Source organism: Nycticebus coucang, chromosome 5, assembly GCF_027406575.1.
Source record: "Nycticebus coucang isolate mNycCou1 chromosome 5, mNycCou1.pri, whole genome shotgun sequence".
Classification (NCBI taxonomy): Eukaryota; Metazoa; Chordata; class Mammalia; order Primates; family Lorisidae; genus Nycticebus; species Nycticebus coucang.
The window spans coordinates 98,458,494-98,478,222 of NC_069784.1; the positions used below are offsets into that span (position 1 = coordinate 98,458,494).

Below are 19,729 nucleotides of genomic sequence, written 5' to 3' on the forward strand. Positions count from 1 at the left end.
TGAATCATATAGTGATTTTGAATGACCTCTACTGCCTGTTTTAAATTGTCAGTCAGCTATCTTTACCTAAACATTTCATTTCTTTATACACAATTTTCTGAACTGAAATTATTATATCTCTTTCAGCAGATCAGTCCCACTCTTAACTTCCTTTTTTTGTGTTAGTAATATTTTCCCTATCAAAACTCCACAATCAGTTTCCACTCCCTTGACCTCCCATTCATCTGTCATCAAATTCTGATAATTCTATCTTCCTTTGCTTTCCTACTGCTAATACCTTAATTCAAGTTCTCACAGATCACTCCTTTCCCACTACAAGTCCCTAATCCAGCAGTTCTCAATCTGTGGGTCGTGACTCACAGGACTGTATTAAAGGCATTAGGAATGTTGAGAACCACTGCCCTAATCTATAGCCATCAATTTTTTTTGAATATTTATGCTATTTAGTGAAGTACAAGTAATCCACTAGAGTTTTATGAGGTAGACATCTAAAGTACTTAAAAATTATCCCATCTCGGGCAGTGCCTGTGGCTCAACGGAGTGGGGCTCTGGCCCCATATGCTGGAAGTAGTGGGTTCAAACCAGCCAAAAACTGCAAAAAAAAAAAAAAAAAAAATTACCCCATCTCTTAAATATTCAGAAATTGTTATTTTTAAATAAAGGTAAAAATTAAAAATTGCAGTTTATTCTCGTATTGAAAAATTCTTCTCTACAATTCCAAAATATATATATATATTCACTCCACTTTGCACTCTTTTTTTTTTATTTATTTTTTTGTAGAGACAGAGTCTCACTTTATGTCCCTCAGTAGAGTACCGTGGCCTCACACAGCTCACAGCAACCTCCAACTCCTGGGCTTAAGCCATTCTCTTGCCTCAGCCTCCCGAGTAGCTGGGACTACAGGCGCCCGCCACAACACCCGGCTATTTTTTTTGTTGCAGTTTGGCCGGGGCTGGGTTTGAACCCACCACCCTTGGTATATGGGGCCGGCGCCTTACCGACTGAGCCACAGGCGCCGCCCCGCCTTGCACTTCTTAAAGCACATGGCTACATGGATAGAACAGACTCAAAGGCCTGGCCCATGGCGGAGCCTAAAGAAATGCTGCAGAAAACAAAGACAGCAAATGACTGTACCTCATTCTTCAAAGATCAGCGTTGCCTGAAGACCAAATCAGGCTGCATCCATATCGTCTGCATAGGCAAGGCCTGGCAATCAGAGAAGATACGGTTCTGGGAAGTCAGTGTTTATATTAATAAAATCGCATTGACATTTCTGAGGATGTGAGAAAAACACATTTTAAAAAATCTGTTCCACAATTTTTTGCAAAACATTCCAATGGAGACAAGTGTCTAAGGTGAGATAATGGGGGATACTTTTGAAGAAATATATTATGGGTCCGAATGTAACTAATCAACACAACTAAAGTATGAGGTAAAATAGAAGTTGCTACTACTAGTCATTGAGAGGCCTTGCTAGGTGTGGAGGAGGGAAAACTGTGTTGTTAGTGGTGCAACGGGTAAGCCTTTCACAAAACCCAGCTCCCTTGAGCATTATTACCCATGGGATCACATTTTAGTGCCATTATCCCAAAGGAGCAGAAGATTCCATAGAATGCCTTATCAATGCTCTTTTGATAAAATCATTGTGAGATATTTTATCAATGATACAAAATAATTTTAGAAGTATAAGACATAGTATCTTCATTCATAAGAAGTAGTTGATTAGCAGTTTGTGCTACAACTAATCCTTGTGACTCAGAGAATGGTTTCAGTGATATTTCTAAATAATTTGATTTAGTACAAAAAAGTTCTTTCATTCTATTTCCAATTGGTCATGTAGGTAAGAGGTTAAAAAGAAAAGGTAGCATAATAGTTAGATATCAAAATCCACCTATAGACCCAACAAAACAAAAATAAAAATAAACATAGTTTTTGGCTTTAAAACCCTATTATAAAATAGGCAATCACAACTTTTATGCAACTAATTGTGAATTAGCATCATAAAGTATTTAATAAAAGGGATAAGATCGGTAATAATTGTGCTTGACCAATAATTTTACAAAAGTAATCACCGTGTAAATTAAATGAAGCATAGCCTTCTTTTTTATAAAAAAGAGTAAACTATTTTCTCATGATAAAAAGAATAAATTCTATTTTCCTGAAGTGTTCTAAATGGTATTTGTATTAGTAAGAAAAAGGCTAGGAACATGAAGGTTGGAAAGTTTATTTTGCTTCCAGAGAATAATGGCCAAGAGATTTTCTGCCCAACCTCAGAGCATCACTAAAGCCTGTTTATGAGGAATTGTCCTACCAGAGTCTGGTGCTATAACATCTGAGGAGCCCTCAAAGGAGCTGTCTGCTCTGAGAATGAGGCCACATGACTCAAGGCATTATAAACTCTAATGTAGAGTCCTGAAGAGGGAGAGCCATGGAAGTGGTGAAGAGCTCGTACAGATTACAAGCCCGGCTCTACTGTAGTTGGGAAGAAAACTTTAGAAGGGCAGATGATCTTAAGGAGGGTTCATTGGTTTGGGGACCTACTAAACCCCAGCTATAGTCTATATTTGATTATTAAAATCCTGACATTTTACTACAGATTTAGGTTTCAGTGTGTTAGCATGAATAGAACTGAGATTAAATTTTCAACTTCCTGGAAATCTGGTAGAGGTCACATATCAAGATTTCACAAATAAAACATATTATAAATGTTTTGCTAAGTTGAAAGAATAAAAATTCAAAGCATCAGGGGTTGGAAGATGGACGGAGGATGGACATGTCACCATATATGTCCATTTTTGAAATGTCTTTCTGCCATCCCACCATTTCCTTTGTTAATTGTCCCTATTTAAATTAAGAGGAAGAAAATTAGATCATCAAATAGGTCACGCACAACCACCTCTAACTACACACTTTGGTCCGTGTTAAACAAGCTGGCACTGGTTACACTCTTCATCATTTTTATTTACTATAAAATACACTTTCTTTGTATTTTAAACAATGCCACAATATTATAAAATATACAAGTTTTCATTGTCCCTGATATTTCTATGAAGCAAGTTACAAAAACCAGTAATTTTTATCTGTAAAGCGTAACTCCAAGTGAAGGCATTCATGTGTCTAATGCTATTTTATTTTTTCTTATCGCCGAATAGAAACTGCAACTTTATCTTGACCTGGCTACTCCTCTCTGCCTTTTCTCTCCCCACCCTCCACATCACCAGCCTCCTCCCCACCTCCTCCCCGCCTTTCCTTTGGCCCTCCCCTTTCTTCTAGCCCCTCCTCCTAGTTGAGTCAGTGGCTTGAAACTTTTAAAAGCTCTGTGCTCCAAGTTACAAAAAAGCTTTTACGAGGTATCAGCACTTTTCTTTCATTAGAGGGAAGGCGTGAGGAAAGTACCGAACAGCAGCAGAGTTTTAAACTTTAAATAGACAGGTCCGAGTGCCTGAACTTGCCTTTGCATTTTACTTCATCCTCCAAGGAGTTCAATCACTTGGCGTGACTTCACTTCTTTTAAACGAAAGAGTAAGTTCCTTTTTTCCCAACCCATTTTACCTATTAGTTTCTTTTTCTACAAGTAAAACTTTTCTAAAGTTTTAAAATGTGTTAAATGTAGCTTTGATTTATGATACTGTACATGGAATGATGAACTTGCAAGTGTTTCTGTAGTTTTTAAAGTTAAAATTGATTGTATGCAATTTAGATTTTTGACTGTTAGAAAAGTTTCTATTAATGATGCAACAGGTAAAAAAGAGCCAAGCCTTTACAATTGGTAATGAAGAACGAGTTCGGTAGATGAATATTTTGTGTTTTATTTTAGTATACCAATTTTATTTATTTATTCGTAATCAGTAATAGTCTAGGTGCTCTATTTCGTTTTTGTTTTTTTTTGCGGGGGGTGGGTGTTAGGGGCCTGGGTAGGGACTCAGTTGCCTACAGCACAAATATCAAAGTGCAAATTTGCTCAGCCTTCTTCCTATGGTATTCTGCACTTCACAGAATAAAGTGCTTTTTTCATATGAAAATCTTGATTGATGTTCTATAGCCTCGCAAAGCAAACTTCTTTTGTAACTCACAAAGTGCTTTGTTACAACGTCTCGGTAACTCGACTTCCACGTGGTTTCTTCCTAGAATTTTTCTCATTAAACAAAAAAAGTATAAAATTCAGAGTGTTAATATTATGGTTTCAAAATCAACAGTAAATAGTTACTTTGTGTTAGCAACCACCACGGGAACATCTAAGACCCTCAGGAGAGCCAGCTTTTGCTCGACCACGTTGCCAATTCTGGAGATGAAGTCTCTTGAATGGGGGGTGGATACTTAAAGGGCATTAGAGGAGAGGGATAGAAAAGAGTGTATGCTAGAGTGTATTTCCAAAAATGTCTCCTAAAACGGTAGCTCCTAGAAAGAACAGGAAAATGAATTTCTTAACCAGCACTTTAGAAGGACCTCACTCCCCACCCCCACCCCACCGCCGCCGCCGCCACCTTCCGTCCGCTCCAACCTGCGACTGGCTTCAGAGCTCCGGGGCATTATTTTTTGAGTTGGAGGTGCCAGGGCCAGCCAGTAAGTGAAGATTACTCTGCTGTATTGTTTTAAAGTGTTAAGTTTTTTAAATGCTTTTCTTGGTAACACATATTGTCTTAACTAGAAATGTAACCAGGCATTTTTGACCCCGGTAAGGATTTTCCCTTGCGTTTAAATCCTCAGATTAAAGTAATTAGTTTAGATTTTTGACGTGACCCTTCAGTGGAAGTATTTGCACAGGGAATGCCGAAAAAGCAGATAAAAATGAAAGCTCCGCGGAGGCCGGCACTGGGCGCCTCCTGCCATCTTAGCCTCGGCGGGGCCCCCGGGCTCCCCGGCTGCCCGAACCCCGAGAGTTCCTGAGATGTTTCCCCTCAAATTCGTACAAGTCAAAGTGAGCACAGGTCCTAGTTCCTCCACTGAGAGGAACCCGGGCTGGGGTGGTGGGAGGCTGGGAGTAGCGATGGGCTCGGTGCCAAAGGGTAGAAGAGCAAATAATTGATTTAATTAAAGTTGTCAATCTAATTTCCCATCCTTCTCGCTCCGGTCCTCTGTGTGTGCCTTTTTTTTTTTTTTTCTGAAGCCTGTTGAATCCTGCTGTGTAAGCGTGGGTAAGGAAACCTGAGTTCTTTGGGAATTATCTTGCTTAAGTTGCACTTGTAACTCGCCGGGAAGTTCTTGAAACTTCCTGAGAATGAGGCGGGGCAGGGGAGGGGAAAAGGAAGGGAGGAAAAAAGACCCTTAATGAAAAGAGCTGGAGCTAAGGACGTGTCCTCGGGCAAATCAGTCCGGGATTTGGAAACTCGGCCCGGAGTTCTGAGAAGCGCCTGGCCCGCGCCCTGTCCGGGCGTCACGTGCGGGCTGCGCGCCCCGGACCCGGCTGGTCCCGGAGCTGCGCGCCCCGCGCCCTGCCCATCCCCACCCAGAGCGCGCTGCGCTCCCTCCGGAGGCAGAGAGGGGGTGGGAAGAGGAGAGCTGTGAAGTGTGAAAACAAACGTGGCTTTATTTGGAGGTGGTTTAATTTCTTTTGTTTCCAGGGCCAAATTGGTAATGACAAGAAAGATGCTGAGTCTCGCCCTCCGAGAATCGGGCACGCTTGAACTCAGTCGAAAGCATCCCTTAAGGAAGCCAAATGTTTCCTTTTGTGCAAGGATTACTGAAAATAAAAGCCTGCAGTAATGCAGAGATCTCCTTAAACCAACCCCCTCCCAAGAACACAATGAACCAGTTACACAGAAAACACCTTTGGGAGCAGAGTAGTTACGTCTGGGTAGGCCAAACTGACTGAAAATCCTGCCAATCAGAGGAAATACCTCCTGCCCCGGCGGTGTCCGGAATCCTGAACCCCTGGAGCGCGGGTGCTTGGTGCCTTCCAAGGGAGGGTATAGCGGCCGCCCGCCCTCTGCCAGGAACACTGCAGTGCTAGCGCTTAGCTCCTACTTTAGTCAGCGTGTAAATATGTGGCATGTTTTTTAATACCTTTTGAAGTCTCTCACCAGAGCTGCCCATCCACTCAGTTCCCCACGCTTGACATGGTGGTTCCTGCGATGCTGACCCTTTACGGGAAACACAGTTCTCAAGATACTACCCAGGAGGCGGCTGAACGGGTGTGCTTTGAGTTACTGGGAGTTGCCCATATTTTCAATTCCTCATAGAGAAGGATGGAAAACTCCAGGGACTTTTCTTTTACAATATCCAGAGGTGTATCTTGGTTTGAGCCTTTATATATGACACCCGGAGGGAAGGGAAAGTTAGGAAAGTCGCCAGTGATTAATACCTCCCACCCCACCTTTCCTGTTGTTCTGACTTCGTCTTACTCACAGTTCAGCTCTAGAGAGAAAAAAGTTATTATCTAGTGTTTATCAGTAATGTCAACATTCAATATGAATAATTCAAGATTTTAAAAATGTCAGGACTTCTCTTCTATGTGAGATTAATATATATTTTTTGAATTCTTGGAATAATGCCTAAAGTCTCCACTTTGCCTGTTGAAATTCACCATGTGGCTATGTAGGTAAGAACTATCTTTTGACAAAATTCAAGCCATGGTTCATTCTTTTCTTAACATATCATTGGCTTTATAAAATTCCTTAAATTTCACATGCCAATTTCCCCAGCTTTTAAAAATAATTTTTAGAAATATTTTTCAGCTGTATTGCTGAAAAGATACCAGGAAGAAAATAGCTGAAAAGATACCAACAACTAGAAAGTAAATGAACTATAGCTAAAGATCTTTTAAAGAGTAATCAATAAACTTTTTTTTTTTTTTAATTTTGAGACAGAGTCTCACTATATAGCCCTCAGCAAAGTGCTGTGGCATCACAGCTCACAGCAACCTCCAAATCTTGGGCTTAAGTGATTCTCTTGCCTCAGCCTCCCAAGTAGCTGGAACTACAGGCACCTGCCACGATGCCCAGCTATTTTGTTGTTGTTGCAGTTGTCATTGTTGTTTAGCTGACCTGGTCCTGATTCAAACCCACCAGCCTCAGTGTATGTGGCTGGCGCTGTAACCACTGTGCTATGGGCTCCGAGCCATAATCACCAAACTTCATTTAGCATTTACTGAGAGCTTCACAGGTGTGAGTTATTTCATTCACTGCACACTGAAGAAAATAGACTATTCTTAACTGATACACTTGAGGACCTTAAGGGTATGTTTATATGATTACAAAATAACAAGGCTATTCAATAAAAAATAGTCAATCTGAACAAGGAAGTGAGGGTTCAAGTAAGAGATACTCTAAGAACTGATAGAAATATGTTCTTTAAGTTACTTAGATCACAGTTGAAGAATATGGCTTTGAGCCTGCAACTTCTGACTTAAGTTTTTCCCTCTGTGGCCCTTAAGTTGACCTTGAGAAACTTCTGTTAGTGGGGAAGGTAAGTGTTAGCTGTTGAACTAGAAAAAGGATTGTCTTTTATGGGTAGGCATCATCCTCTGGATGGCTTCACTCCCTAATCCCCATCTCATCTCATTAAGTGGAGGCTAATGTAGATTAACTACATGATAAGGAAGGTTAAGAGCCAGGGAAAGAGTCTGGTTGGTAGTTTTGTTGTTGTCTACCACCACCACCAAAAAAAGGCAGTTTGAATGACATACATTAAATGCCTACAGAAATGTGCAATTCCTTGGAAAGGAAGCTAAAGATAATCAAAGAATCATGATGGCTAATTGGGTAATTTTAAATAGAATAGACATTTACAGAGACTGAGATGGATACACCACAGAGTTAGGCTAACTATCTAGGTACAACAAAGGAAACAAAGATTGGGTATTAACTGATGAACTGGGAATGTTTTCCATGGTATCTCATTCAGATCACTTAACTGCCTGCATATACTTAGACTATATAAAGCTTTTACATTAACTGGGGTTATCATCAGCTGCTGCTCAGAGCCCCAACCTTTCCTCATATTTGTCATTCCTGAAATAAACATAATTTTAATAACAGGCTAAATAAATTTTAATAAACTATCTCTTCTTACAGTAATGTCCTCGACTACAATAAAATCAAGGAGTACACTGAGAGTTAGAATACCCCCAAAGGCAAAGAGTGAACGGCATAAAGTTTTTATTTTCCAATGTTAATCTGCAACACTTAACAGTGAAACAGAATATAAAATACATCCATGATATCTGATGCAGTTCTGCAAGAATCCTAAGCATCATTAAAATCTCATTTAGTAAATTCAAGTTCGTGGTGTTTTTGTCTTAGTTCAGCCCTATTGCAGCTCAGGAATCATTTCAAGAGTACTGTTTCAACAACAAACACTTCTCTGTTTCAGTGATTGTCACTTAAAAATTTAGCAGTATAATATTAGATGATGACAACACATTTCTACCATGACATGTCCTTTTTAATTTTAAAATTTAGAAGTTCAACAGAAACAACCACAATTAAGAGAATCTTAAGGAGATAGTCAAAAAGTTGGTAAAACCTGGCACCCCTCCCTTTTTTTAAAGCACAATATATTTTTTCACCCAATAGACATTTATGCCCCATTTAATTCACTCGATAAACATTTATGCAGCATGTCTTACTCTTTCTTACTGTTGTAAACACTGGGGATACAGCAGTGAACAAAGTCAAGTCTCTCAAGAAGCTCACATTCTACAGGTGGAAGAAGGCAGATAACCCTTTTCATGGAGTAATACACACAATAAACTAGTAAATATTTACTGTGTCCAGTAGAGCTAAGGGTTATTGAAAAAAACAGGGCAAAGAGAATAGGAAATGACAGAACTGGGGAAAGGATGTTGCTGTTTCATACTTGATGGTCAGGAAAGTTGGCTGAGGAGGCCAGACATGAAGCAAGTGAGGAAGTGAGCCCGTGGATGGAGCAGAGCTGATTCAAGCAGATCAGTGTGTTTGTTAGACTGTGTATCAAGAATGACTGTTTACTCTGAGGAAGGTTGGCAAGCAGGGTGACCAGGCTGTGACATGAAACCCGAAGAGAGGTGATGATGGCTGAGAGCAAGGATGGTGTTAAGGATTAGGCATAGTCTGGTTATATTTTGAACATAGTCTATAGTAAGTACTTGCTCAGGGATTGAATCTAAGAATCAGGCATAGTCTGGTTATATTTTGAACGTAGTCTATAGTAAGTACTTGCTCAGGGATTGAATGTTGATTATGAATGTGTGTGAATAATACCACAAAGGACACATGGCTGTCCTAAGGGTTTAGGGATAATCACAATTAAGCTCATCCACCAACATTTACTGCAAGGCACATGGGACAAGTTAAAGAACATTAGAAGAGTTTGCATTTGAGTTTGGGGTATAAAGTTTTTTGATTTTAGTACATTAGGAATACACATATAGCATTTCCCTTCCCCCCCGCCAAGAAATCCATTAAATGATTTTATCAGGAACTTCTGTAGACATTTCCTTATGAATTTTTGGGCTCTGATTTTATTCTTTCAGACATTAATGACCTTCATCTTCTCTAAGTTTTACTTTCAATCATAAAAAAAGATGACAGGTAATAAATCTCACACTAGTTGTCAGTGGTCCTATTTACTTTTATTTGTTCAAGTCTCTGCTTTCAACTCATTACAGTTGTCTATTGTTAGGAAAATATTTATAATTGTAAGTACAACGTTTCCTAATTCTGATAATTATTATTAGGAATATCTATGACATGGAGAGACTTGACTGCAGCTTTGGCACAGTGATTTGTTTAAAGGCTCAACTGTAATTTAAAATTGAAGCTTTATTTTATCGCTTCTTAGCTTTTTGGCTATGACCAAGTGTAAAACTGAAGCTTTATTTTAAAGAGTTTTCATTTGGATTAAAGGGTTTTAGTCTTCAGTCCTCGTGCTCTCAGGGAGGGGCAGATGGAGGTTCAAGAAGTGACAGGGGCCCCTGGGACCAAGGATGAGCTCAGTCCAGGGTGACCAGATAGCTGCTGATCCCTCACACTTGGCCTTTTGGACTTTTTAGATACCTGTCCCTTCCTGTTCTACTGACATTTCCCCCATTCTTAAAAATTTTAAATAAGAAAGCACTAGAAACATCAAGAAGACATTGTTTGCCTGCTGGCCTGAAACCTTATTTCAGAATCACCTAGGGTAATTTGTTTAAAAAGGTAAAAAATAAAAAACTGATTTCTCAGGCTCCAAGCCCCAGAGGTTCAAAGGTTTCTCCAGACTGGTAAAGGCCAGGAATGTGTGTTTTTAACAAATGCTGTCAAGTGGTGATGATGCAGTTCAGAAACCCACTGGAAGGGCAGCAGAGGGCCCTCAGGCAGGCCACACTTAGTGCCTGGAGCTTTGGGCATCTGGTTTAGGGGGCCATGAAGAGAGTGGGAAATGCGATCTAACATGGCACAAAGAAGTCACATAAAGGGGGTGACTCCTGTGGCTCAAAGGGGTAGGGTGCCGGCCCCATATGCCGGAGTTGGTGGTTTCAAACCCGGCCCCAGCCAAACATTGCAAAAAAAAAAAGAAGTCACAAAAAGGGGAGACCGGCTGCTATCAGGAATCTGCTCTCAAAAGAACTTTGCACAACTCCCTGTCAACCCAGGCGTATATATGAAACCCAACTTAGGAACCTAGAGGTGAAGGCATGAACGTTCATGGTATGTTCAGCTGCCTTGGTGTCCTCAGGTATCAAATAAGAAACACGACCTGTCTCCTACTGGTAAATATGAATGTGGTCTATGGTCTGTCAAGGCTAGAGATTCTGAGCGGTATTCACTTTTGCCTTTTTCTTATAAAAGGACATTTTCTTGTAATTATGCCCTTTCCTTATAAAAGGACATTAAAATTATAACTAAAAGTTGAAAAAATAAAAACATTAAACCAGGTTGGGGTGGGGGGAAGCAGAACATCCAGTTGACAGAACTTTGATTCATGGCAAAGTGAGTAACTACCAAAATGAGGTAACTATTTTATGTTACCTCTTCTTGGGAGTCACAGGATAAATTGCCACATTAAACATTATTTGATGGTCTCTATGATAGTGGTAATGAGAGGTATTTACGTATGTTACAGGATCCTAGGTGTCCGCCTGGATAATTCATATCATATTCAGATGAAAGAGCATAACTCATTAATGCAAATGACAACTGCGTGGGTACTTAAAAGAAAAGAAAACTTTGCAATTAAATTGCTGGTGTATTAAAAAAGAACTACTACCTAGAGAACGACCTGATGACCTAGTTCACATATTATGGGATGGTCGGTATTGTTTGTGGAATTTCAGAATTATATGAAAGTCCTGTAGTCCCAGCTACTCGGGAGGCTGAGGCAAGAGAATCGCTTAAGCCCAGGAGTTGGAGGTTGCTGTGAGCTGTGTGAGGCCATTGCACTCTACGGAGGGCCATATAGTGAGACTCTGTCTCTACAAAAAAAAAAGAATTATATGAAAGTCCAATGTAATTTAAGACAGAATATAAAGCAGCTTAGTAATGAATTGCCTTAACCATCTACACAATCATATTTTACTTCCAATAATGATGAGGCACTAAAATTGTAACTTCTGTTGTGCCCGGTCCAATTTCTAAACATGTTGGGTCTGTCTTCAACTCTATCACGGCATGAATGTGATGAGATATGTGCAAACAGCTATCATTTTATGCTCAATTGTTTTTGTTATTTTTCCTCCCAGCAATTGGGACATCTGAGCAAAAGCAGATGACACTGTCAAAATATCGTGTTTTTTTACAAACAGAATTAAGGCCAATTTACACATCATCGCATAGAAGCCGTCTATTGATAGAGCTCCAAAAATTCATTTCTGTTTGTTTGACCCTCGACTGCACCTCTTCATTCCCTGTCTAGTATTTTCTGTTAAATTCTAGGACTTTTTCTTTTAGATTCTCTCACCATCCCATTGTCCACTGAGGCTAAATTACTCCCTCACTTCAAGCCACCCTTTGGCTCTTTAACTCTCTTTGATAACCCTGTAAGCCTTTGTTCTTTTTTGACTTCTCTTCTCCTAGACCAAATTCACTTTCTAACTTGTCACTACAGAATCTAAAAGTAGAAGGGAAGCTTCCTTTTTTGCCACCCCCAGGAGAGTGTTCTGTAGCCTGCCCATCTACCTCTCTTATTCCAGCTTTCTTTCTTTCTCTGGGCTGTCATCAAATACACCCATCGACTGCAAATTTAGACAGCTGGTGCATAGGTTAGCTTTACAGCTCAGCCATTTCTTTGTTCCATCCAGGAAATCCTAGGTCAGGTTTCCGTGTCATTTTTTCGTGTCCTCTATAGCCAGCAGATTCAGTCATTATAGACAGAAAGGTAACATTGCATGATGGGGAAGAAGATTCTCCTGGATTTCATTTACTTTCTACAAAGAGAATATGGCTGAGTTCAATACCAGAGGAGAAATTCCTCTATATTAAGATAGTGAACATATTTCTAAGAAGCCTACATATTCCCGCTTTTAGTTACACTATTTAGAATTCATTACTAAGCTCCTGGAAAGTCTTTGCATTGTTTGTTTTTAATTATTAAATAATCATTGACTACTTCATCCTTTTCTAAACTCTCCAATTACTACTCTCTGCAGAAAATTACCTTATATTCTCTATGCCTGCTACGTCACGGTGTTCACTTCTTCCCAGCTTTCAGCTCTTGCTAAGATTGTGTATATCAAAGTGTGGAAACAGTTCTAGCTTTCATGAAGCTAGAAAAAACCAGTGTGATACACTGAAAAGCTTTGTTCTGAGGATTGTGATTCTTCTGGATCTACCTATAGCTAAATATTTCCTACAACCTGAGAACCGCATTTTTTATCAGTTAAATGGATGATTGGCAATTAGAAGCATACATTGACCTAGACAACTTTGAGGATGCTTGTCAGTTTTACAGACGTAAGTCTTTTTCTCATCTCTATTCATGGGGAAGTCCTATGCTTAAGATACCTAGGGACTGGCTGGGCGTGGTGGCTCACGCCTGTAATGCTAGCACTCTGGGAGGCCAAGATGAGTGGATTGCTTGAGCTTATGAGTTGGAGACCAGCCTGAGCAAAACCAAAACCTCATCTCTATTAAAAATAGAAAAACTGAGGCAAGAGAATCACTTGAGCCCAAGAGTTGGAGGTTGCTGTGAGCTGTGACACCATGGCACTCTACCAAGGGTGACAGAGTGAGACTCTGTCTCAAAAGAAAAAGATACCTAGGTGCTGATAAGAATTTAAATTGAATGTGTAGGCTGAATGTAAAGCCCAGTAAGGGAAATTTAAAGTGTACAACAACCAAAAGATGAAAATCTACCCTTTTTTTGAAGAAAGCACTCTGAAATAGTCCTTTTTTATTTATAAGGTTTTAAGTAGTATTGAGAAAAATTGAACTTTTCACTTGAAATATAAGATTATGAAGGTTTTTTTTTTGCGTTTTTTGGCTGGGGCTGGGTTTGAACCCACCACCTCCAGCATATGGGGCTAATGCCCTACTCCTTTGAGCCACAGGCACCACCCTAGTTTTTGTTTTTTTGAAGTAGTCCCTGAATGTAATTGCACACTGTGTCAAAATAGTATATTTCAGTACAACCTGTTTTTTCCTTTGGACAAAAGACAGACTTCTGAGCCACATAAGTCATTACTTAAGAAAAACAGCTGGGCACAGTGACATACACCTGTAGTCCTAGCTACTCAAGAGGCTGAGCCTAGGAGCTCTAATCTAGACTGGGCAACAAAGCAAAACACCATCTCTAAAAAAACGAAGAAAAAACAGAAAAGTATAAATGACCATAATATACAGTATGCACAAATTACACTTGATATACCATTCAGAAACATTCCAGATTAAAATTAGGAAGAAAATGGTGTACAACAGTATCAAAGTTTGGAAACTGAGAGTGTGTATGCATGTGTGTTCATGGGTTTCTTACCTCGGTTCTTGGATACCTTTGAATTTTTGAATAACATACATTAGCGTTTTGCTTAGGCGTGCAGACACAAGAACTACCAAGCAAGAGCTGTTCTCATTTATCAGACAAATAAAATAAGCAGAGGCACTTAGCACAGACAGCTTCTTAAGTCACATGGTAAGGCAGTAGTTGAGCAAGCAATACATCTTCACAGCTTAAGATTATAATTCACTGTCTGCCATGGAGACTGTTGCTTCTAAGACTTACTTTATCTCAAAAAAGAAAAAAAAACGAAGTGTTAGATCTTTGTGGGAGGAATTGGAACAGGAAGAATTTTGTACTTGGTCTCTTTAAAATTTTTTTGAATATGAGCACAATACGAGATCTTTTGCAATATTTTGACTGTCAGCTGAAAAAGAATATATATTAAACTAATAATTTGCAATCTATGATCAATTAGTTGTCCTTTTGTTTCTTTTCAGGCGGGCCCCGGCCGACATGGGTGACTGGAGTGCCTTAGGCAAACTCCTGGACAAGGTTCAGGCCTACTCCACCGCAGGGGGGAAGGTGTGGCTGTCCGTCCTTTTCATTTTCCGAATCCTGCTCCTGGGGACAGCTGTTGAGTCAGCCTGGGGAGATGAGCAGTCCGCCTTCCGTTGTAACACTCAGCAGCCTGGTTGTGAAAACGTCTGCTACGACAAGTCCTTCCCCATCTCCCACGTGCGCTTCTGGGTCCTGCAGATCATATTTGTGTCGGTGCCCACCCTCTTGTACCTGGCCCACGTGTTCTACGTGATGCGAAAGGAAGAGAAGCTGAATAAGAAAGAAGAGGAACTCAAAGTAGCCCAGACTGACGGCGCCAACGTGGACATGCACTTGAAGCAGATTGAAATAAAGAAGTTTAAGTACGGCATCGAGGAGCACGGGAAGGTGAAGATGCGCGGGGGCCTGCTGCGAACCTACATCATCAGCATCCTCTTCAAATCCATCTTCGAGGTGGCCTTCCTGCTGATCCAGTGGTACATCTATGGATTCAGCCTGAATGCTGTTTACACCTGCAAACGAGATCCCTGCCCGCATCAGGTGGATTGCTTCCTCTCTCGCCCCACTGAGAAAACCATCTTCATCATCTTTATGCTGGTGGTGTCCTTGGTGTCGCTTGCCTTGAACATCATCGAACTCTTCTATGTCTTCTTCAAGGGTGTTAAGGATCGTGTGAAGGGAAAGAGCGACCCTTACCACGCTACCACTGGCCCACTGAGCCCCTCCAAAGACTGTGGATCTCCAAAATACGCGTATTTCAACGGCTGCTCCTCACCCACCGCTCCTCTCTCGCCCATGTCTCCTCCGGGGTACAAGCTGGTCACTGGCGACAGAAACAATTCTTCTTGCCGCAATTACAATAAGCAAGCAAGTGAGCAAAACTGGGCTAATTACAGCGCAGAACAAAATAGAATGGGCCAGGCAGGAAGCACCATCTCTAACTCCCACGCACAGCCTTTTGATTTCCCCGACGATAACCAAAATTCTAAAAAGCTGGCTGCTGGACACGAACTACAGCCACTGGCCCTCGTGGACGCGCGCCCTTCGAGCAGAGCCAGCAGTCGCGCCAGCAGCAGACCTCGGCCTGATGACCTGGAGATCTAGATACAGGCCTGGAAGCATCAAGATTCCACTCAGTTGTGGAGAGGAAAAAAGGTGCTATAGAAAGTGCACCTTGGGTGTTAATTTTGTTGCAGCGGAGGTGGTACTCAACAGCCTTAGAAATGAGGCTTAGGAAACAAAGACATTAGAATATCTAGGTTCATTGAGGGTGTCTGGGTTGGGTGGGTGGAGAGGGAGGGATAAGAAAGGTACATGTTGGTATTTAATGTAGTGGATTCAATGAACTTAAATTCTAAGAGTTCCATTAGGTTATACATAGATAAGGGCTTTTTCTCCCCCTGACACCCCTGAGAATGGTTCTGTGTATGTGAAAGAGTGGGTGATAATTGTGGTTAAATTTTCTTTTTTATTATTTTTTACCAAGAAACTGAAATGACTTTGGCCAGGAATAAATAACTTCCTGAACATCTTATTCCTTTTCAACAAGAACGGAGGATTGTCCGTGTGTCCCTGCTAAAACATTCCATTGTTAAAATTTGCACTTTGAAGGTAAGTTCTCTAGGCCTGACCCTCCAGGTGTCAATGGACTTGTGCTACTATATATTGTTTTCTTGGTATCAGTTTAAAATCCAGACAAGGCCCACGGAAAAATAAGTCCCGTGAATTTGCAAATCTCAGTATTCTCTTTACATCCACTTTCACCGTGTCATTACCATCACTTTTTTATTATTCCTCAACTACTAGTCACATTCATTTAACGGTATCTGTCAACATTTTTTAAACAACTGGGATATGACTTAACGTTTTTTTGTTTCATTTTGTTTTTTTGATTTAGAGTCAGGGAAGCAAGCCATGCTCAATATTTAACAATCACTTGTACGTGTATGTGTGGATGAGTGTGTTTTCTTTGTCATGTATTGGTACAGGCAGATGCAGCATAAACTCACAAACACTTATTTGAAAATAATGCACACACAGTGTTCAAATTTGAACCTTTCTCGTGGATCTCATGGATTTTATGGTGTGGGCCAATATGGTGTTTACATTATGTAATTCCTGCTGTGCAAGCAAAGCACATCTTTTTTTAGTTTTTCTTTTCTTTTTTTTTTTTTTCCTGCCTAAAATGTTTTACCCCACGTATCCTGTTAGGGATACTGGTTTTGTTCATTATGGTTCTTTTATCGTTCTCTTTTATTATTATTATTATTTTTTTAGAATATAGCAGTAATGCTATTACTGAAATGAATGATTTCCTTTTTCTAAAATGTAATCATCGATGCTTGAATGATAGAATTTTAGTACTGTAAACAGGCTTTAGTTATTAATGTGAGAGACTTAGAAGAAATGCTTAGAGTGAACTTTTAAGTGTGCCTAAATAATTTTGCAGTAACTGGTATTCTTGGGTTTGTCCTACTTAACAGTAATTCAGAACTTGTATTCTATTAGGAGTTTGACAGTCTTTTGGAGTGATCAGCAACTTTGATGTTTGCACTAAGATTTTATTTGGAATGCAAGAGGGGTTGAAAGAGGATTCAGTAGTACACATGTAACTAATTTATTTGAACTATATGCTGAAGACATCTACCAGTTTCTTCCAATGCCTTTTGAAACTCATCACAGATGATTGGTGAAAATGCTGAGTATTATACTTTTCTTCTTGCACATCAGCTATGTAAACAGTTTTGTACCATGAAAAATACTAATGTGTTTGACATTCCATGTTAAACTACTGTCATGTTCAGCTTCATCGCATGTAATGTAGACTTAGTCCATCAGATCATGTGTTCTGGAGAGTGTTCTTTATTCAATAAAGTTTTAATTTAGTATAAAGATAGCCTCTATATCCCGTGTCATTTTTAAGACTCATTCATTGCATCTTTGATTTTTAAAAATATTCTTATTGGTTGTGAGGACTTGGGCAAATAAGATTAACATTTTCCCTGACTTTTAAAAGGACAATTATTTATCATTAGCCACATTCAGTGCAACACTGCTAGTAAACATTTTTGGATATTTATTCAACTGAGAAGTATGCAAGTGTTGAATTTGAAATATAACTTTACATCTTGTTAAAATTTCAGATTAATACGCGGGTATAAATGATTACGTTACAGTGTTTGCATTGTTAGATAAAGTCCCTGTTGTGACTGTGTCCTGCACTGAGGAGGTCTGCCATATACCTTTACATTGTGCACGTTAGGTGGGAGCACACCCCCTCCCTCCTCCCTTCTTCATCTCCCTCACTGCTCCCCCCAGTTTGAATTGAATTGAGTTTTTCTCTTATGTGAGCCTATACTAGTTTGTCCACTGTAATTATTGAGTACATTGGACTTACTTTTCCATTTTTATGATACTTCACTAAGAATAAATTTCAACTCCATCGAGGTTAATAAAAAAGATGTAAAGTCTCCATCTTTTTTGTGGATGAACAGTAGTCCATGGTATACATATATCACGCATACCATGGGGTTGATGGGCCTGTAGGTTGTTGCCACATCTTGGCAATTGTAAATTGAACTGTAATAAATAATTTAGTGCAAATGTCCTTATGGTAAAATTATTTTTTTTCTTCCGGGTGGATGCACAGTAATGGGATTGCAGGGTCAAATGGGAGGTCTACTCTGAGTTCTCTGAGGATTCTCCAGCCTTCTTCCAAAGAGGCTGTATTAGTTTGTAGTCCCACCAGCATAAAAGTGTTCCTCTCTCTCTACATCTGTGCCTGCCACCCACACATTTCACCACTTACAAAAATTGACTCAAGATGGATTAAAGATTTAAATGTGGAGGCGCCTGTGGCTCCCCCGTATGCCGGAGGTGGTGGGTTCAAACCCAGCCCTGGCCAAAAACTGCAAAAAAAAAAAAAAAAAAGATTTAAATCTAAGACATGAAATGATAAAAATTCTATAAACATTTATTGCCTGCTGCAAAAAAACTTGTAAATAACTTGAACATAAAAATAATAGTAATTTAGTAATCATCTAGTCCAATTCAGTTTCTTCTTTATTTTGTTTTCATTTTTTTTGTTTGTTTGTTTGTTTTGAGATAGTGTATGGCTATGCTGTATGTTACCCATGCTGGACTAGTGATCCTCCCATCTCAGCCTACCAAGTAGGCACTGTGGGTGTGCACCACCATGCCTGGCATATATATATGTAAAAACAAAGGTTATGTGATTTATCTAAAGTCAGAGGATACCTAATAATCAGTTTCCCACTCAATTATTTGATATATTTAATAGTGGTCAGCATTTCTTCAAGTACTATCATTTGGATGCTTGAGAATCTGATGAAAGAGACAAATTTTCTCTCTCCAGCCCCCACCTCTGTCTGTGCTTGGATTTACTATGGGGACAGAAAGATATGACGTATTTGCGGATATGTATCTTATACATGTAGGGTACATAAGATGTAGAAAGACAATTGATTAGACTGATGAATGGTGAAGTGAGGGTGGAGGTAAAAAAGTTTCTGATGCATGTGTGTAGAGGAGGGCAGGCAGGTTCATCTTTCAGAAATCATTGTGTGGGCAGCACCTGTGGCTCAAAGAGGTAGGGTGCCGGCCCCATATGCTGGAGGTGGCGGGTTCAAACCCAGCCCCAGCCAAAATCTGCAGAAATTATTGTACAGGACATCTAAACATTTCTTGATGTTAAGACTTCTTACTATTGCGTGGCGCCTGTGGCTCAAGGAGTAGGGCGCCAGTCCCATATGCTGGAGGTGGTGGGTTCAAACCCAGCCCTGGCCAAAAAAAAAAAAAAAAAAAGACTTCTTACTATTTAAAAATATTATATATAAGCCAGGCATATAGCAACATCCCTGTGATCCCAGCACTTTGGGAGGCCAACATTGAAGGATTACTTGAACCCAGGAGTTTGAGAATGCAGTGAGCTGTCATCACATTACTGCACTCCAGCCTGGGCAACAGAGCTAGACCCTGCTTCAAAAACTAATATATATGGATATAAGATACATGTTATGCATTTTGTACATGTGCACAGTTTAAGACACTACTGAAGTCTATGAAAGGGAGAGTCTCACCTCATTCTATTCCCTAACATACATACCAGGGAAGTTCTAATTCCCAAAGGAAATCGCTTTTAAAAATTTCAGACAATAACTATGTGTCAGGGACTTTGTTAAGCATGGGGATTCATAGAATAACCAGTGATTTTGAGCTCAGGAAGCTTACACTGTAAGTTCCTCCAGAAGATTTTAAAATTTATGTTCCATTTTCCATTTGGCTTATCTTAATAGGCTACCTGCTTTTACCAACTAAAAAT

The 19,729-nt window shown here is 39.9% G+C and overlaps 1 protein-coding gene and 1 pseudogene across 1 annotated transcript; one reads left to right on the plus strand and one right to left on the minus strand.

Moving 5' to 3' along the window:
• The window catches only part of LOC128585551 (protein phosphatase 1 regulatory subunit 26-like), a 54,593-nt pseudogene extending 50,063 nt beyond the window's left edge, over nt 1-4,530 (minus strand).
• On the plus strand, nt 3,316-17,284 carry GJA1 (gap junction protein alpha 1). The gene is made up of 2 exons (XM_053591093.1): nt 3,316-3,522; nt 14,328-17,284. Exon 2 carries the CDS (start codon nt 14,344-14,346, stop codon nt 15,490-15,492), a length of 1,149 nt encoding a protein of 382 aa, XP_053447068.1. The 5' UTR covers nt 3,316-3,522; nt 14,328-14,343; the 3' UTR covers nt 15,493-17,284.
• Nucleotides 17,285-19,729: the final 2,445 nt, after the last annotated feature.